The following is an 18,370-nucleotide window of genomic DNA, read 5'->3' as shown; positions in this document are numbered from 1 at the left end:
TACTGAGGCCCAGACTGACAGAATGTGCAGCAATTAAACAGTTTTGCACAGGAGTGTTTTTGTTGAGACCACAGTTTGACTTTATTTGACTTGAGCTTTTAGTGGTTCTGGATTGGATGGCTTTATGCAGAAAAAGGAGAGTAATTGGATAAATTTGCATGACTTCCTTTGATTTAACTATTTTTCTTTGTGTTAATATTGACAGCTATGAGACTGGTGAAAGGGTAGATGGGAAAAAATAAGCATTGTGTGACATTTTCAAACAATTATTAATGTTTGTAGTGTTAAACTTTCCTGTTTCATTTCAAAACAAAGACAGAGCAGAGCAAAAGAGAAGATAAAACTCTTAAATTCATGGAAAACATCACAAAATATATGCAAAATAAAAAAATAGAATTGCTAGTTTTTAAGGGTAAAAGTACAGACCCAACACACACACACGCACATCACATTAAATGGCAACCGCTGTTGAGTGTTCGGAGCCACTGGTTTAATGATCCAAAGAAAAGAGCTTTGAAAGCATTATATCACATTCAAGCAAAGGTCAATTTCACAATAAAACAAAAAAACTGCCATAAAAACATATAGGAAAGATGTTATTTGTCTCCGCTTTTATTTATAGCGTAACCCAGGCGCCAGAAAGTTTTTTGGCATTGTATGTCTCTGTAAACCGCGGGATACATTGAATGTAGACACTTCTGAACCAAAAATATGTTTCATATCAGTCTTGTATTAAGCTTGCAGAAATGTACTATACCACACAGGTAACACTTTGTTATGACTGGTTAGGTTTAGGAAACAAAACTACTCGATTAAGTTTAGAAAAAAGATCATGGTTTGTGTTAAAGTAATAGCATAACAACTGGGGCTGTCAGAGTTAACGCGATAATAACGCGTAAATGCAAATTTGTTTTAACGCCACTTATTTTTTTTATATATTGACGCAACTTGCAATTTTTAGGTTGTAGCTCAGTTTTAAAGCTAGAGTAAAGATACAGGCATCATATGAAACTAGAAAACCTAATGAATCCATTGGTACCAACCATGTTCTACTAAATAACGCTCCAAACTTACGCTAAATTTTGGCAAGGAAAAACTGGCATGGCCATTTTCAAAGGCGTCCCTTGACCTCTGACCTCCAGATATATGACTGAAAATGGGTTCTATGGGTACCCACGAGTCTCCCCTTTACAGACATGCCCACTTTATTATAATCACATGCAGTTTGGGGCAAGTCATAGTCAAGTCAGCACACTGACAGCTGTTGTTGGTTTGTTGTTTAAGGTACATTTTGAACAGATAAAGTGATTAAATATTTGAATCGATTGACAGCCCTAGTAACAACGTAACGTATCAACCTAACTAGCGTAAATAAATAACAACCTCCATTAGCGGATTTTCTTATGTAACGTTACACAACAAGCATAAATTCAACGTTTACTTTTGGTTTCACACAGGACACGATCAGCGGGCTCCAGGGTGAAAGTCCTGTGTTTGTTTGACCCCTCCCATTCGCACTTAGTGGAATTTTTCACTTAATATACTCGTTATTTTATGACGTAACTTTTAATAACAGTTGCTCGATATACTTTGCCACTTGCTCCGACCGAATGCAAAAACGTCGACATTCAATGTATCTGTGGTCTGTACAGAAACGTATATTGCTAAGATTTTTTCCTGGCGACTGGGCTGTATAGCCATAGTGTCAGCTGGATCAACCCATGACTACATACATTTGGAAGGATATGAATGGGTGAGGATTATTAATTAATTAAAAACATGAAAGAGTTTGACTTGTGCTGAGTGCTACTACGAGTAAATTAAGGATAGCAAGCAAGCAAGAAAGACAGAAACAAATGCTAACGACAAAGGAGATCTGGAAAATAGGAGGCGTGCAGACCTTAGTGATGGCGATGGCGCATGCTTGTCCCCAGATCTCTATCAGCTGCTGTTGTCCAAACTTGTAGTCCCTCACAAGCTCTGTCTCGATAGCTGCCGCCTCCCCTTTACTGTCGGACACAGAATAAGAAACAACATAGTGTTAGAAAGAGAGGTATTGTTCATTATCATTGATAAAAAAAAAATAGCGTAACTGTAAGTGGAGCTGTTCAGGGAGAGAATCGTGTCGTCACCGGTGTGCTCTGAGCCTCATACGTCATCATTTAGACCGCCAGCAAAGCACTAAATTGAAAGTGTCTGTAGTGTGAATAAAATGTCCTTTCTGCCTGAATGCACTGTACAAATTCAGCGCTGACAGCAGGCCAATACTACAAGATACAGCAGGCATTTACAAGGTAACATTTGTCTTTTACACAACAAGGAAATGACACATAATTGAGTGGTTGTATGAACACAGTGACCTATGATACACTAAGATGGTATTTATAACAAAGTGGTCTGCTTACATGCTTACATGCTTAAGTGGTTGTCACATGTCTTTTTAAGCAGCAAGCGTGGCTGTAGGTGGGTTTTTAAGACTTTATGTGTGTCAACGTCTACTCATAACAAACCTTAACAGCTTCTGGGAAGCGCGGTCATTAAACTCAAAACAGAACATGTGGAGGATGAACTGGACTGTGGCCTCTACAGTAGCTTCACATATGCCAGGTCGTGCCTGTATGGAAAGCCCTTTTAACATTTAATCAGTAGCGGTAATAGCAATTATAGTTATCAACAATTGCCTTTTCACTGGTTAGAATTCCAAGCCAATATATCCATAATGTAATTTTGAATAGTAGCTCTTCTAATTAAGGATATCTATAATACATTTCTCACTATTCAAAATGCTAATTTTTGATATCAGCTTAATGACAACTAATCAACTTTTACCATTGACTTCTATTCAAACTCAATTACAGATATCTATATTTAAATTTTTGACGTGTTATAATTCCAAGTCAATATATCCATAATATTGCTAATTACAATTCTAATTAATGATATCTAAAACTCAATTCTCACCACTCTTTTTCCAGTTTACCGGTTGTGGTTTAAACTGACCACAACCGCTTGGTGTTCCTACGTAACAAGACCAACTCAGATCACCGTCTGATGAGGTGGAGCCTGTTTTTTGCAGGGATATTACTTGGAGATCCGTCACATTTGTCGGAGGGAAAACGTTTTAGCAGACGCCCTCTCATGTGCGTAAGTTGAATCCATCGCAGGGCCTGAGCTAAATGCAGCTTTCTCATTCATGTATAGTTTTGTTTAAGTTTTGGTGTCGTAAATACCAGCTTAGATATATTTATTTATTACTTCCTATGTGCTCTGTGTTATTTCGGTTAGTGGTATGTTGTTGTTTTTGGTTTTTTTGAGGTTGCTTATTGTGCATCCTTCTTAAGGGTGGGGCTCCACACCATTACCACACCGGCGAACGCCTGCGGTGCGCCGAGTAGACGTAGTCTGCACACCATTTAAAAGGCGTATCATCTGGTGCATACACCGGATGCCTCGCTCAATTCAAGCATCAAAAGTGGCGTGTCAACCTCGATCACATGGCTGATACAAACACAACAGGGGAAATCTTGATGCCAACAATGCAATCTTGAATTGATGAATAAAGTCGGTATATACTTAATATACAGCGGAGCAGTCAGCAGGATTGCTTGTATCATTTTGTCCCTGTGGCAGACAATGATCACCTTGATCGCTCTGACAGATCCATGCTTTGATTAAAGTGACGCCTCCTTCCCGCCGGCAAATGTTTTCCCCTCCATTTAAGAGGCATGCTCCTACCTCCCTACTCATCATCACTTCTCGCTGGATTGGGCCCCGGCTGTATGAAATGGAGAGCACCCATTGCTTTCTCTGTGTCTGTCTGTTCAGGTGGGTTGCAGATGAGTCTTACCTACCAGCTCTGATTGTTGATGTGTGGTTCCTGCTCTGAGTGTTTAAAAGGCCCTCCTCCACCCAGCAGCACTCTCTCAGCCAGCTGACTCCCCTCACCACTTTACTCTTTGTTTTCTTTTGTTTATTTAACATATTCAAAGTTTGGTTAATTCAACAATATTGCTACTAGTCAGGCCTACTGATTACAGTTTTTTGCAAACACAAAAACATACTTGTGGCACAATTGTTGAAACCAGCACACTGTCTGCTTTACACTACCTTTGAAATTCTAAAACAGACTTTTTGCATATAACTACACACAGTTCTCTACATTACACATCATTCAAGACTTTATTCCTGTGTGTGTTATTTGCTAAACAACATCATTGAAATACCATCAATCACCTGCACCCAGAATGCACCTGTGAAAGCACCTGTAACCAATTACATCGCTTATAAATCAGAGCTTGAACACTATAAATAGGATTCAGGTTTGCTCTTTGGTGTGCACAACAACGGAGGCCAATTTTGGAGAGAGAGTTATGAGTATGATTCTGTTATGAGTATTGAGAATAAACACATTTGTTTGTTTCCCTGTTGCATTTGTGTTCAGAGTCTTTATTTACAGCACGCTACAAATGAAAATGCCAAAGACTCTGGATAATAGTGCTCTATACTTAGCACATCAGTGTGCAGTTGGCATGTGGAAGGAACTGTTTATTTGGTGTTTCTGCGTATGTTGTAATGTAAAAATACCATTTTAGAAGAGTTTACTGTATATAGTTTTGAATGAAGTGTTTGTTTTTGCAAGAGATTTAAGACATCTTTTATTTTGTGTATATGTTTTTGGTTTCTGTGTGTAGAGTTTTAACAAAGAGGGCCCCTAGTTTAGGAAATTGTGTTTCAGCAATTGCAAAAAAACTGTAAATGATAACCAACCTGACGTTGATGTGATTTCAGCATTAGTTATGATACTGGTAATCTAATGTTGGTTCTGAACTGATTGTCCCTTTGCTTCCTCTGGCTGCTCTCTGCATGGTGACAGTGTGACTAATGCTGCTGTGTTGGAGCCCGCTGGTGCTACTTTTAGCATGGAGGTGTGTGTGTGTGTGTGTGTGTGTGTGTGTGTGTGTGTGTGTGACAAATGTTAAACCAGCACAGGAGTAGGCAGAAGAGAAGGAACAGGTCAAGTGAAAAACATATATGTCTTCATTTGAGATGTGATTCTGTAACGTGGAGTACATCCCTGTTACTCTACAGACACCTGGTGGTCACCCTCAGTACTGCAGCTCAATAAGAAAACCTGGATGATGAAGCAACTACTTTCAGATCGGAAACAAGACTGGATGTCTTCATTTTATTTTTGACAATTTGCAGTACTATCTACTCACTAATGATAGCAGATCAGAGAGGGATAATAATAATTTAACTTATGTAGCACACTTTAAAAATACAGCAAAATCTCAAGGTGCTTTACATAAAGGGTAAAAACAATCATAATACAATGTTAAAACAATTTACGCAAATAAACGTGATTAAAAGTGTTAAAATAGGGTAAAAAATAAAAATATTTCACAATGCATAACAACATTCAGATCTTTACCTCTCAAAAAAGATCAGGAGCTCATTGCGTAAGTGTGTTTTCTTTATGCTGCATTGTTTTGTTATTTTGTTACATCATGTGTTAACACACCCACACACTGACATGTACTGTATACACAACCATCACATAAAATGGATTCATAATATTAGACATTTGCATATAGATGAATGGATGTGTGATGGAGGAATTTAAGTCTTTTGTGCAGTAATAATGCTGTATTATGAAACTGTCTCTCAGTAGTTATTCAGCTACAATTTCCAGGAAGAAACAGAAAAACACTTCTATTATCGTTCTGTTTATGCTGAACAATTACAGTGAAGGGCTGCATCTCAATCTCTGGTTATCCTGTGTCCTTGTGTGTGTGAGAGAGAGAAAGAGAGTCTGTATGAATCTGCAAAAACACAACAAAAACACAAGCGCACCCATGCATTCATTCTGTGTCATCCGTCTCTATTCTCTGTGGTGACAGTGTGACTAACGCTAAGCCTGCTTGTGTTCCTTTTAGGTTCTTTTAAGACACAGCGGTGTGTGTGTATGTATTTGCGTGTCAGAAAGCCAGTGTATCCAAGTGGGGTTTCTGGCATTTACCTGTGCCAATGGAACAGCAGCAGCTGTCACCCACGGCTCACCTCAGGGATGTTTCCTGAGTCACTGTGACAAGTTGATCTTTGGAAAGTTCAGCTTGATCCACAGGGTTCGCTCGGTGTTTCGCTGCACCCGGCAGCACCGGAGCTCCTCACAGTTTTAATTGAGTGAAATTGATTCTGCATGGGGACGGGCTATTTTAGTTTGGGGAAAGAAGGGAAATCCAATTTGTGTAGAAAATCCAAAATATGCTGTGCTCAGGGCTCCAGAGAGCGACCAAAAATCTGTCAAGGACAACTAAACATTTTCATTGATAGAAACAGTGTGCCTGACATTTCAGCAGGTCTGTTTCTGTGTGTGTGTGTGTGTGTGTGTGTGTGTGTGTGTGTGTGTGTGTGTGAAACCGCGTCCTGTACTTCTCCCTCAAGCAACACCACAACCTTAAAACATACTGGTGATTCAAAATGAAGAGAACTATTGATTGACTGCAGTGCACCTATCCCCAGCTCTGAACGGCCCAGCCCACACAGACATCACCGGTGGAGGTCACCGCTCTACCGCCTGTCTCCCTGGTCCCCGGTAAGATGCCTAATCCTGATCAGAGGCTCCGGATTCATTTCACAAGTGGGGAGAGAAAAAAGTGTGTGTGCGTGTGTGTGTGTGTGTGTGTGTACAGTACATTTAATAACACAAGAAAACTTCACTGCCAATTTCTCTTCTGCTTCGATCGATTGCCTAACAACTGATCTGTTCTGAGCACTAGGGCTGTTGCGGCGAAGGAATTTCCCCTGCGGTGATAACGATCGGCTCAAGTGTGCGATATGCAATATTATTGCTGTTTAGAACCAACTGTTGCCTCTCTGTGTCGTGTCACACACACGTTAACGACACCCCTAGCTGCAGTAGCTCCTCTCAGGATGCTGATTGGTCCGTTGTCTGGCGAGACACAAACGCATTACTGGGAGCCTGACAAGATGGTGTTTCTTTCGACATTCGATGCTGAGATTATCCCGTGATCTTGTGACATTGCGAGAATCCAGTTGTCGTGCAAGGTTACTAAATTAAAAGTTAGGCGCACCAGTGCAACCAAAAAAGTTAGTCTGGAGCGCTGTGTGCTGTTGTTGGTTGGTGGAGAACTCTGAGTCCAGGACTGATACTATCACAGAAACACTACTGCTGCTGAACAAGCTCTTACTATTGATCCTTAACATTTCTGACAGAACAAAGCGTTGTGGGCGTTCAGCTTAGCTGTTAGCCAAGAGGCTCTACCACAAGGGAGCAGCACACAGCGTTCAGGACAGGCTAAAGCCAGGTGGCTGTTTCATGCAACATGCTGCATGTTTTTTTCAACTACAAGCTCTTATCATAATTCTTAATCAAACATGTGTTCACCTTAAACTACTGAAGCACATTTGAGAAAAATGTAACCAGTCATTTGTGCATTTAAATGTGGAAGGGCATGGCTGAAAGCTTCAACACCAAATTGCTTTTAAAGGAAAGCAGGGTATGCAAATATAACCCTGTCCTTGATTTAAAAAAATATGTGTGTAGGTGTGTGTGTGTGTGTAAGCATGTGTAGCGCAGCTAAAGAAGAAATAGGTCCTTCTGAGTATTAGCTTGTGTTGCACCTGTGGCCGCGGCCATGCAGCAGCCATCAGCAGCCTCTCCCCCAGAGGGAGGGTTGATTTCCCCCATGCTACGTGTGATGTGCTCCTGCAGTGTGTCAACCTCATTGTAGCGCTGCTCATCTGTGATCGCAACCTGCTTAATGAGTCTGTTTACCTTACTTGAGGTAAGGCAAAATGAAACTTTAATGGTCCCTGTTGGGAAATGAGGACAAGGCAGTAGTAAAGAGCGGGAGCGTATAGAGAAAAGTAAATGAATAAATAATAATGGAGAAGTTGGGGGTCATAAAAACATTAAAATGCTAATTTCAACAAATGAATAAATTATAATGCTGGGACGAAAGTGTGACAATCACAAAGTGCATTAAATATTAGTCCTTCATCATCAGCTCTAGAGATACATGTTGTATGTAACAACCTCATATGCAGAAAATATAAAATACAATGCAATCCAAAGCAGCAGCCCTGCCACAGATACAAACATGCTAAATTTACCTCAGCCAACGAAACACTCACGAACAATGTGCTGCTGTATATAGTCTGCAGCTGTGAAGCCTCCCCGTATCATACGAGAGATGAATTCTCCACTAACATCGGAAGCCACATTTCCCACCCCCTCCCTCTCAATTTGCCTCATTTCCACCTTTCCAGCATGATCTGCTGGTGAGATAAGGAGCATGATTAAAATAACTGAAAGTGAAATATTGCAGCCGACAGCTTCCCTCTAACCTCCCATTGTACATTTGGCAGGGGGAGCTCTATGTTACGAAGCAAAATCATAGACAAACAGACAGATTATGTCTGTTTTGTTATACAAAAATACCAAAGAACTCTTGACAAATAAGATAAAGAGCATATAAACATCTTTTTTCTTTTTTAATAACTAAAGAAAACCCACATTGCTAACAACTATCTTAACACACTGGCAGTGTTTACTGCTCACATGAGCAGATTATGACACAATAGGCCCCCTGAGCACAGCCCCCACCTCCTCTCCTACGCAGGAGGAAGACACAGGCTTTGTGATACTTATTGACATTTTTTGTTGCTGTTGTTGTGCGTCTTTTTGTAGTCGTTACACTTCTCTCTGTGGTTTTGTCTCTCTCTGTGGTCATTTTGTGTCTCTTTGTGGTTGTTTTGTGTCTCTTTGTGGTCATTATGCATCCTTTTGTGGTTTTGTCTCTCTCTGTGGTCATTTTGTGTCTCTTTGTAGTTGTTTTATGTTTCTTTGTGGTCATGTTGAGTCTCTTCCTGAGTGGTATACCTGTCTCTTTGAGTGACATTTTGTAGGTGAAACCCATGGGGGGCCCCTGACACTTTGGGTCCCTGTGTCTGTGTCCGGTAGGCCCGTCCAGTAATCCATTCATGACTGCTCGTCACACTTGATAATAACTTCCAGCTATGTTTTTTAGCTAACGTGATACTAGGAACTGCATAGCAACTGCAGCAATTTTGGTAGTTGACTATTCTACCGATTATTCCATCGATTAATAGAGTAATCTGATAAAAAAAAAAAAAAAAAATACTTTTTTGCTCTATTAAGGAGCAATAGTAGCTAAATATACAAAAGAGAAATTAGATGGGTCTCTTAAATGAACAACTAATTGGTTTCCTTTTTAAAAAAAAAAAATCTAAAAAATTATAATTTATTGCATAAATGCAAACAATATTTTGTCAAAACTAAACCCATTTAGTGCATTAAGTTCCATATTACATCCTGGGTTTTAAATAAAACATCATCTGAAATGCATAAATAATTAAACGAAGCTTTGATGCAAAAAATTTGTATCGATTATTAAATAATTAATCAAGTTACTCTAGGAATCGTTTCAGCCCTGCTACACTAAGAGGGTGAACATATTAACAGTACACCTGCTAAAAGTATGCTGGCATTGTCATTGTGAACATGTTAGTACGCTACCGTTAACATTAGCTCACAGCACCACTGCACTGTGCATTAGTACGGCCTGACTTGCCAAAGCAAGAAGTACTTTCATGAAGAAACAAAGTAGAAAACCTTAACTTTTACTGGAAGACAGTAGAACATTCAAAGTAAAGTTATTATTTTATTACTTATTTTTATCTCAGTGTTGTTGAAAAAATGTTTCACCTTCCTCAGCAGCAGTGCTGCCTCATTAAAAGTGATGGTGGAGCCCGGCTGCTGCTGCTGCTGCGGCTACCTGCTCCAGATTTACTGTTGTTTAATTAACTAAGCTGTCCCCACTAGTGGAAGGCCGTGTGTGTGATGGGAACTGTGCTGGGCTATTCAAGTGCAGGTAATAATTAGTCGGATTCCTGCCTTGGAGAGGGAAGAGAAAATCAAAACAGCATTCATTAGGTCCATCGCCCCTCTTCTCTCTCCTGTCCTCTCTCCCATTATCTGTCCACCTCTCGCACTAACACTCAACCCATGTTAATGATACTTCAGCCCTTTTAAACACAAATAAAGTGCCACATCAAATAACATGTTGACAAGAAGGACATCAGTCTTTCTATGTCCGTTTCTGTCCTCTTTACGGTTCTAATCTGTGACATTTCCATATTCATTAACATCTATTTTGTTGCTGTCTATCAGAGTTAATAGAACGCCGTGATGGTGATTCAGCCTACATACAGAGGGCAGTGGGAGCTTTTGTGTTTGCTACAATTGCTGCTTTAGTGGATAGATAGTCATTGTTGAGTGCGTTAGGCCTCTCTCAAGAATAAATCCAACACAATACAGTAATTGGTGCGTTCTACATTTTTGATGAAGAGAGACAAAGACCGTATCTGTGGGAAAACTTCTTCAACATGAAATTCAAGGAAACCAGTGCCTTAGTACTAACATCTCACTGGACAACCATTGCTGCATGTGTCACCAAATATGCGCTAAATATATACAAAAAATAATGACATATATACAGGAGGCTGTGTATACATATAATGAACCTGCTTTATATTTTTATTAACAATTACACACTGCCATGTGGACCTAAAGAGAGGGGAAGTCCCGCCCCTTCCAGTGGACCACCATGGGACCTTATTTCGGAAAAAATATGAATATTTGTTCGTTCTTTAGCTTCCTGGCTGATAAAAAAGACCAGGAGTCGCTGGATAAAACACATCATGTTAAGTTAACGTTACATTTGTGCATTGTCATAGCTAAGTTGGCTAGCTGTTACTGAGTGATGATTCACTCTTCAATCCGTCAACATATCAAAAGAAGGTATTTTTTCTGGTTTGACTGCAGCTAAGAAAAACCCTATTGTAAGATGTGAACCCCCGCATAGTTTCTATAATTAACAGTGGGCGTCCTCTTTTCACAATGTTTTAATTTTAGAAATGTTGATTGATTATAAATGCTCCTAAGAATGAGGCAACAGCTGCTTTTTACAGCTGCTCATTTAGTAAAATCCCACGTCTAAAGTGTAAGAACAGACTGTGACTGCTGATGTATGGATAATTTCTATGAATCGCAAAAGCAACGAAAGGAGGAGTGGGTTGGATGAATTATGTGTCTTTTTCCATTTGTTTCCTGTATATTTTTCCTGCAATTATCTGCAAATCACTTGTATTAATATGCTTGTACAGCTCTGTGTGAGCAGTGTAAAAACTAACCAAAAAGTTTAAAGTAAAGTTGGTCACAGAAAAAGAACACATGTACACAAAAACACAGCATCTCTCATATAACTATATTAGGGCTGTCAAAGTTAACATGATAATAATGCGTTATCCGCAACTTGCAATTTTTAGGTTGTAGAGGACTCAGTTTTAAAGTAGAGTGAAGATACTGACATTATGAAACTAGAAGACTTAAGGAATATCATAGGTACCAACCATGTCATACTAGCTTGTCGTGAAGGAGGCCAAAGAGCACTCCAAACTTATGCTAAATTTTGGCGAGGAAAAACTGTCATGGACATTTTCACAGGGGTCCCTTGACCTCTGACCTTAAGATATGTGAATGAAAATGGGTTCTATGGGTACCCACGAGTCTCCCCTCTACAGACATGCCCACTTTATGATAATCACATGCAGTTTGGGGCAAGTTATAGTAAGCCATACTGACACACTGACAGCTGTTGTTGCCTGTTGCGCTTGAGTTTGCGCATATTCTTTTTGCTAAATGCAGTACCTGTGAGGGTTTCTGGACAATATTTGTCATTGTTTTGTGTTGTTAATTGATTTCCAGTAATAAATATATACACATATTTGCATAAAGCAGCATATTTGCCCACTCCCATGTTGATAAGAGTATTAAATATTGGCAAATCTCCCTTTAAGGTAGATTTTGAACAGCTAAAAAAATTTGAGATTAATTTGCAATTAATCCCAATTGACTCTGGACAATCATGCGTTTATTTGTGATTAAATATTTTAATCAATTGACAGCCCTAAACTATATCAAAAGAAGCTTCTACTTCATGATGCAAAAATACCTCGGTCGAGCTTTTAGACCTGCGTCACATTCTGTGGTACAAAAGTGCAGCAAGAGACCCTGAAATAGTCCCTCTGCTATTATCTGTGTCTCCTTTCATTCACCTCACTTGTGCTTTTTTTCCACTGCTCTGTCCTTTGATCTCTCCAACTTTTCTGATCTCGCCTCAGTTTACCCTTTTCCATTTTCTTTCCCTATCTTCCTCTGACACTCTCGCCCTGCTACTCCGCCACCCTCCGTCTCTCTCTATCACAGCGGCTCTGATGAATGTTTGCACTTCACTGAACCAGAGTGATGGCAGATGGAGGGGTGACAACAAGAGACACACAGAGAAAGAAAAAACAGAGACTAAGAGAGAGGGAGATGACTCACCCAGGTTGATTTAATCTGTTGCGTGTGTTTTTACTTACAGGTTTTTGATCTGAGGAATGTCTTTAGAGGAAAACTGTAGACGGTAAATGTAGCTTTATACCACTATATTAGCAGCGAGGGGACCTATTATTACTCATCTTAAGCCTCACTTCCATCAGTTCCCTGGAGATAATCTCATTATGGACACTTAGCCTTGTTCCAGCTAAAAGGTTTTGGTCATAATTTTGGCATCAAGTTGATGGACAGCCGTGCTTATGTCCTACAACGCCTTTTAGCTTGTACCATGTTGCTGAAGGATGGCTCGTCTGCCATTAAAAGAAGATTACCACTAGGCTTTTCCCAGGTGTGTGTGTGCATCTAATATAACACGTGTTGTCTCAGGACACCTTTCATCATCAGTCATACCTCCCGGAGTGTGCCTCCAGGAGGTCCTGCAGCATCCAGCTAAGAGATGATGTAAAGAGGAAAAGTCAAAGGGGGGGGGGCAACAGAGAAATGCAGGTGCTTAAAGGGGGCATATCATGCTCATACTTATATTTTGTGTTTCTACTACAACGTTTAGATGCTTTTATGTTCAAAAAGCACATCATTATTATTCGCATACTGTGTCTGAATATACCTGTATTCACCCTCTGTATGAAACGCTCTGTTTTAGCACCTGTCTCTTTAAGACCTCCTCCTGAAAAAGTGCAGTCTGCTCTAATTGGCTTGCGAGAAAAATATGGTGCATCTTTGCAAAGGTCGTTCTCAAGCTGTGGGTGATATATTCTAATGAGCCGGCATGTGACATAGGAAGAGGAGCAATATCTGAATGGCTTGTTGAAACACATGTTTTCTGATCTCGGCAGCCCACAAATACCTGACTGGGTTGTCTTATTTCACAGTTTGTGGTTTTGAACGGCGATACGACAGTTTTTCACTCCACGGCTCATGTTACTGCAGTCTTGGAAAGGGAGGAGTGAGCAGATTGTTCGTCAGCTGATTGAAATCTGCAACAACACCACTAGATGCCACCAAATCCCACATACTGTACCTTTAACCCCCTGAGACCCACGGGTGACTTTATTCTCTTTCAGAGGCTGTGGGAGGTTGAGTTTCCGAGATAGAATGAAGGTATCACATACATATCATCATCAGGAAAGTAGTAAAACAAAGGAATCCATTGGTACCAACCATGTCATGCTGGCTTGTCTGGAAGGAGGCTAAATATCACTCCAAAGTTTGGTTCATTTTTGGTGAGGAAAAACTGACATTTTCAAAGGGGTCCCTTGACCTCTGACCTCGAGATATGTGAATGAAAATGGGTTCTATGATTACCCACGAGTCTCCCCTTTACAGACATGCCCACTTTATGATAAACACATGCAGTTTTGGGCAAAACCATATCGTTTTTTTAAAGCAGTATATATGCGATATATGTGTTATTTTCGCCTGCTGGCTAAGCCCTTATACACTTTTACAATTTATTTTAATGAATGAATTAATTCATGTTTATTTCGGATTTATGACTAGAACAACTTGACACACAGTGCTGAGCTGCATCTCAAATTAATCTTTTGAGGTTATAAAAGGTTCCCAGCTTTCAGATGATGTACACCACTTCTACGTGACATCTACTGTTGACCTGCTATATCCCCCTAAAGACTCCCTGTATCCCCCTAAAAAAGACAAAAACTGGTCTATCGTGGGTCTTAAAGGGTTAAACAATGCATCTCAATCAAAACAAAACAAGAATCAGGCCATTACGCAAGCACATCTCAGATGAAAACCCAATGCCCTACAGTATATGAGATTATGTCTGAATGTGTAGTGTGTAGGCGGGTATGTAAGTCTTTCTGTCCTTGCAGACTATCTGAGTATATGCAGTGTGGATCATGCAGCATTACCATTTTCTACAATCCTGGAATAATTACTATAATCACAGCATAGTCTCATCCCCATCACGAGGGCTTTACGGTGTCCGACTGCATTCAAACGCACATTTCTAGATTGCTGGAGGCATAAAGATACGAATTATGGTTCCCTCTGTGTAATTCGATGATGGGCAGGAGGATCAGGTGCCACAGCAGTGGGAGTGTCTCATAAACAGCCTCAGCTGGCAGATAGGAGCTGGCCTTGAGCCTCCATATGGTCCCATTCTAACTGCCCAGCGTGAGCCCCTTCATGCTGCTCAATTCTTATCAAATCAGGATGGCATGATTCACTTTGTTTCAAGTCTCCTTTGGCAATAATTTAGGACTGGCTGTAAGTAGTGTGTGTGTGTGTGTGTGTGTGAGAGTGTGTGTGTGTGTGAGTGTGTGTGAGCGAGAGAGAGAGAGAGAGAGAGAGAGAGAGAGAGAGAGAGAGAGAGAGAGAGAGAGAGAGAGTCACATCCATACGGCCGCCTCCGGTACCATTATTCTTTCAAATCGGGCTTAATCAGTTTAGCCGTCTGCTCATGTTCCCCATATCCGGTACGACGAGACAGACATTCTTTAGATAATCCCAATCAGTGGCTCCTGCATTTTGCTCTGCTCTCATAACTCCTGTCGTCTCCAGGCCACCGCCACATATGAAAGGTGAACATGGATCATATTTACCTAAAGCCACAGGTGTTGGCGAGCTCATTTCTGCGTGATATTTCCTGTGAGTGCGTGTGCTAAAAATGTCCATCCATGAGTCAGGTCTACTTATCCCTCATTTTTAGATGTCACGTGACCACAAAAGGAGGAGGACTTTTATCCAGATGGAGGAGCACCCACCCACACACACACACAGATATACATGAGAGGGACACACTCACATGCCCATAGGTTACATCATCCCATCACCCTCCCTCCCAGTGGTCTTTAATCCGTTCACCCAGATATCCAGAATATCCATTTATAACCTCTGCCTCTGCTTGAAACCCAGCTCCTTCAGTTTGAGGCCAGAGGCCATCAGCATCACTAAATGCGAGGCGTGTGTTGTCACATTCGATCTGTTTTCACTAAGGCAGGGTCAAGTCCTCCAGGTACTGGAGGCATAGCAGAATGGCTAACGCAATTTATAAGGCCGCCGGCCACGACATGACAGTCTAATGACCTATCTGTGTTACTAAGTGACCTGAAGTTTAATAACAACAATGCATCAGTTGCTTTGTGCTTTAGGAGGAAACGCTCATCTTCAGAGAGAGAGATTTGGCCTGGCTATGGTTATATTTGAATCTTTGTATCGCTCTAGCTACTGTATATAGATCCATATCATACATGAGATTGCATTCACACACAGCGTCAACAAATGCAAACAGCTGTCCACAGTGACCACTCGTGATTAGAGTTTGCTTTTTCTACTCAATATAAAAATCCAATTCTCTGCAGCCAGCAGATGATGGTTCAACTGAAAGGTGACCTCATTTTTTCTTCCCCTGTGTGCCCCTTATGGACAGACCCGGTGCTATGGCAACAACGCTCCCACAGTCATGTGGCTTACCATAAAGAGTATGTGAGAAAAAAAAGACCTCAGTATGTCCATTTATATCCATACAATAACTGACCCAAAAACGTCCATTTGAGCATCCACCATATCAGCTTGTTTGCTCGATAAGTTAAATTGTAATTCAGGTGCGCAGTTATATAGATTTCCCTCAGTTTATGTCATTCATGTGTTGAGAGTTGCACTCATGTAGAGTATGTGTTCACCTTACTTCAACAATGCATGCACAATCACCTCTACGTGTGGCTGGGGCTTGATTTGATTGGAATCAATTTTTTTCCTGTCTCGCTGTGAGGGATTGATCTGAGATGGATTAGCTTCCCTCCTTCCTTTTTTTTAATTTCCCCCTTTAAAACCTTGTCTGAACCTTTACACAATGGGGGTGTGACGAATAAACGACACGAAAATGCGAAATACTCGCCCATGAATATTATATGTATGTTTACTGTGAAAGCTAAGAGCAGAAGGAGTGGATCTGGTCTGCGAATTAAGTGCACAAAACAAATACGCCATCATTACTGAAGATAATTGTTCCTGAACAGTCCAGTGACCGCACTGTTTGTCTATTATCAGAATAAACAAACTCAACTGGGAATCCTGGCCTGTGGTGTCTTTATAACATGACGCAAGATCACACCTGTTCCATATGCAGGGAATCACAGACTTTGAAATATTGCTGTCAAAGTTTTTTCACTTTGACTCGGCACTGATCTGCTGAGCTCACGAATCCCTTCTCCTCCAGTTTATCTCAAATGACTTTATAAATGTCACTATTTTTGTGGACTTTATTTAGCATATTCTGTATGTCCTCTCCTACTCATGTTAAACTGTCATTTATCCGTGTCCGCGCATGCAGCCTGCATTTGGTTCGCTTGGAAACGGTCTAAGACCACCTCTGGCATGCAATCTCCGACCGGTTGTTTTGGTCCACACCAGAGTACAATGACTGCATTCTCAGCCGCCCAAACAAATGTCAAGTGTTTGATTAAAACACACTAAATGTTGGCTTGTGAAAGCTCCCTCAGACATCTGTTTCATTTTAACCTCCTAGCATGAATTCTGGTTTGAAAACAGAAACCTGTCAGTTCACCTGCCCAAACCAACTGGACAAAATGTTTTACAAGGCATGAGCAAGGCCAAGCCCCCAGGATGCGCGCCGAGCTTTGAGGCAAATACTTAGTGGCCAAACAGCGGTACTACAACTTCTATGTCCGTTGCATGATGCCACTGAGCCCAAAAAGACTTTTTCTCATAGACTTGCATTGGGAAAGAGACGTCTGTAACTTCCAAGTACCAACACTTGAATATCCCTTATTTAAAAGCACTAATAGTCAAATCCAGAGTTATTTCCCTTTCTCCGTTCATGTGAAAGAGACCCAGACGAGCGGCTGGGAGGCGGGGTTAAAGGAAACGCTACTGCGCTAGCTCTATGGGCCCAATGGACGTGGAAGATCACCGGATGATACTTTTATACTTGGAAGTCGAGTTCACAGGAATGAACAGGGCCCTGCTTCAAATGCTGTATCCAGTTCTCTTAATACATCTATAAGCAAGGCACCCAGTACAATACATGTATGTATATAATATATTATATAGTAAACACATAGAGCCATGGTTGGCTGGAGTTGTGTAGCTGAGTGGCATCATGGTGTGCAGGAATCAGACTTCAACATGCAGAAATCATCATGAGTACCGGCTGTTGTAACAAACTAACAACTTGAGGACAGTCTTGATTGTTAGCAGAAAAAAACGGCATTTTCACAACCAGAACTGGGAGCTCAAAGCATTGTCACAAGAATGGTGGAACAATGGGTCTTACATTTGTGGAACACAGAGTGATGCAGTAAAGACTGATCGTTCTGTAGAGCTGAAACAATAGTGGAACATTTTGGAAAATCAGCTGTAAGAGAGAGATCTAATATTATGGCAACAGAGAGAAAAAAATAAGTGAAGGACAGATGGGAAAGGTGGAGAGGCAGCAGACAAGAGAACAGAGGAGGAGAAAGCGACACAGCATAATTAGACCCGCCGCCACCGGCACTGCTGAGATACGAAGGAGCAAGTCAGACTAATAAAACCCTGCCATGAAGAGGACAATCTTCCTACAGTCCTCCCTGCTGTATGTGGCTTAATAAATGTTTTTCTCCCAGGCTGTAAACTAAGACCACAATGCTTTACTGTGGCAGCAGGAGACAGCGTTTAATCACAGTCGATGACCTATTATTATGTGGCTAATGTTGACTGGGAATTGATAGCACCACTGAAACCAGCCAGAAGTGAACAACGGCATGCTGTTTTGCTGCATTTCAGGTCGGTCTATAATCCCACGAGGCCCACAGCTTTTACACCCATTTGGCTCCATATGTCACGATTGGTTAGTTACAGGACACAGGGAAACAGACAGGGGGAAATGTTATGTTAGAAATGTGGTGGAGGAAAGGATGTAACTAAAAGAAGAGGACAGAATACACATGCAAATAACAAATG

The 18,370-nt window shown here is 40.9% G+C and overlaps 1 protein-coding gene across 1 annotated transcript in view; it reads right to left on the bottom strand.

Moving 5' to 3' along the window:
* yjefn3 (YjeF N-terminal domain containing 3) overlaps positions 1–18,370 on the bottom strand; it is a 61,147-nt gene that overhangs the window by 15,759 nt on the left and 27,018 nt on the right. The window contains exon 2 of the mRNA XM_074635659.1: positions 1,901–2,009. Within this exon, the coding sequence (XP_074491760.1) occupies positions 1,901–2,009 (109 nt within the window). The remainder of the gene's footprint in view (positions 1–1,900; positions 2,010–18,370) is intronic.

The sequence above is a fragment of the Sebastes fasciatus genome, chromosome 5 (assembly GCF_043250625.1).
Source record: "Sebastes fasciatus isolate fSebFas1 chromosome 5, fSebFas1.pri, whole genome shotgun sequence".
Classification (NCBI taxonomy): Eukaryota; Metazoa; Chordata; class Actinopteri; order Perciformes; family Sebastidae; genus Sebastes; species Sebastes fasciatus.
Note: the sequence above shows the minus strand (reverse complement) of the source record. Positions and strands in the feature narration are given on the sequence as shown.